Source organism: Etheostoma spectabile, unplaced genomic scaffold (assembly GCF_008692095.1).
Source record: "Etheostoma spectabile isolate EspeVRDwgs_2016 unplaced genomic scaffold, UIUC_Espe_1.0 scaffold333, whole genome shotgun sequence".
NCBI lineage: Eukaryota > Metazoa > Chordata > Actinopteri > Perciformes > Percidae > Etheostoma > Etheostoma spectabile.
In genome coordinates, this window is record NW_022605586.1 from 126,212 (window position 1) to 127,708 (window position 1,497).

Genomic DNA, 1,497 nt, shown 5'->3' on the forward strand with positions numbered 1-1,497 from the left:
ACTGTTTTCCAAACAAGGTATTCTTTTCCCTGGGGGACGGGATATAAGGTAGGAGACTACTGTTGTAAGGTTGCAAGACGCTTGTCACTCTGTAGCCGATCTGTGCATTGTGAAAACTGTTCTTGTCATTTGCTTGTTCCCTGCAGAAAACAATTAAACCTTCACCAAAGACCAAACCTTGATTCAGTTTGCAGCCTGTCTTTTTTTCTGTTCCAACAGAGTCTCACTTCCAACAAATTCCTCTCTTGCTGTACAAGAAACTTCCACAACAAACTTGGCGTCACAAACAGGATCCCAAGGAGAAATGTCAGATCAGTGGAAAAACTTTGGACGATTCGTCCTGGACTGTGACCAGTTGACTGACTGGACTGGCTCTGGGGACTCCAGGTAGACTAGGTGGTAGTGGTAGTGACCTATGACCCAGGTAGACTAGGTAGTAGTAGTGACCTATGACCAGCGATTTTAACGTATGAGTCTGGAAAGAGACTGGATTAGGCTCTTATCTGTTGTCCCCTCTGTCGCTGATTTTTAAAATGGTAGCATAGCACCATATCTTGCACCCTCGTTGTTTTCCCACCTTTTCCACGTCTTATCCCACTCCCGTTGATTTCTGTGCTCTATTCCGTCCCTATCCCGTTACCAACAGTGAAATTTACTCCTGTACCAAGGGACTACCGCAGGAATACCATGACCCAAAAAATTGTCACCTTCTAGCAAGAAGACCACCACTCGGTTCCTACCTGGGACCCAGTTGAGCGGCGCACACACCGCGTTACTGGCGCTGATCCTGTGAGCGTACTTGATGATTTCCTCTGAAGAGATGCTCCCTGCAGACAAGAAGCCGACAAGCCGTCAGACACAAAACAGCCGACACCCCCAGCTTTCATCAGAACGTGTGTTTGCTCACCTTTCCTAGCTTTGTCGATGGATTTGAGTTTTTCTTTCGCCTGGTAAACAGCCGTGGCCTTAAACACAGAAATTAGACTCTATCACTGAGTAAACGGACACACTGGTGTAGTCTACGTGGACACAGGTATACCCACTAGGAAAACAAGGATTTCCATACACTGTATTTTCCAAATTTTAAATCACACTTTTTCTCATAGTTTGGCTGGTCGTGAAAATTATAGTCAGGTGACTAGGTTATTGAACGCAACTAACTTCAGTGTAGTGTAGTGTAGTGTTAAGTGTAATGTGAGCCGGAAGCCGCTGGACTTGGGCGAGAGACGTAACCCATGGCCAGAATATCATAGTTCATAAAAATGCAGCTCATTGACGATACAGACATTTCATACACACGTGTGTAATGCCACTGACCCGCCATTTAACCCGTGCTGGACCCATTCATAATGAGTTAGCCGTCACTCTGAGTAGTATACGCTTCAGTTTGGAGGACTTATTCTTGTTTAAAATCATTTACATTATATATATGAATGCATATGGGCAGGGCTGCCAACTCTCACGCATTGGCCGTGAGACACACGCATTTGACTGGTT

General features: G+C 45.4%; 1 protein-coding gene across 1 annotated transcript in view; it reads right to left on the bottom strand.

The window, feature by feature from the left end:
* med4 (mediator complex subunit 4) overlaps positions 1 to 1,497 on the bottom strand; it is a 27,558-nt gene that overhangs the window by 3,079 nt on the left and 22,982 nt on the right. The window contains exons 4-5 of the mRNA XM_032511201.1: positions 908 to 965; positions 741 to 827 (exon numbers count right to left, since the gene is read on the bottom strand). Of these exons, the coding sequence (XP_032367092.1) occupies positions 741 to 827; positions 908 to 965 (145 nt within the window). The remainder of the gene's footprint in view (positions 1 to 740; positions 828 to 907; positions 966 to 1,497) is intronic.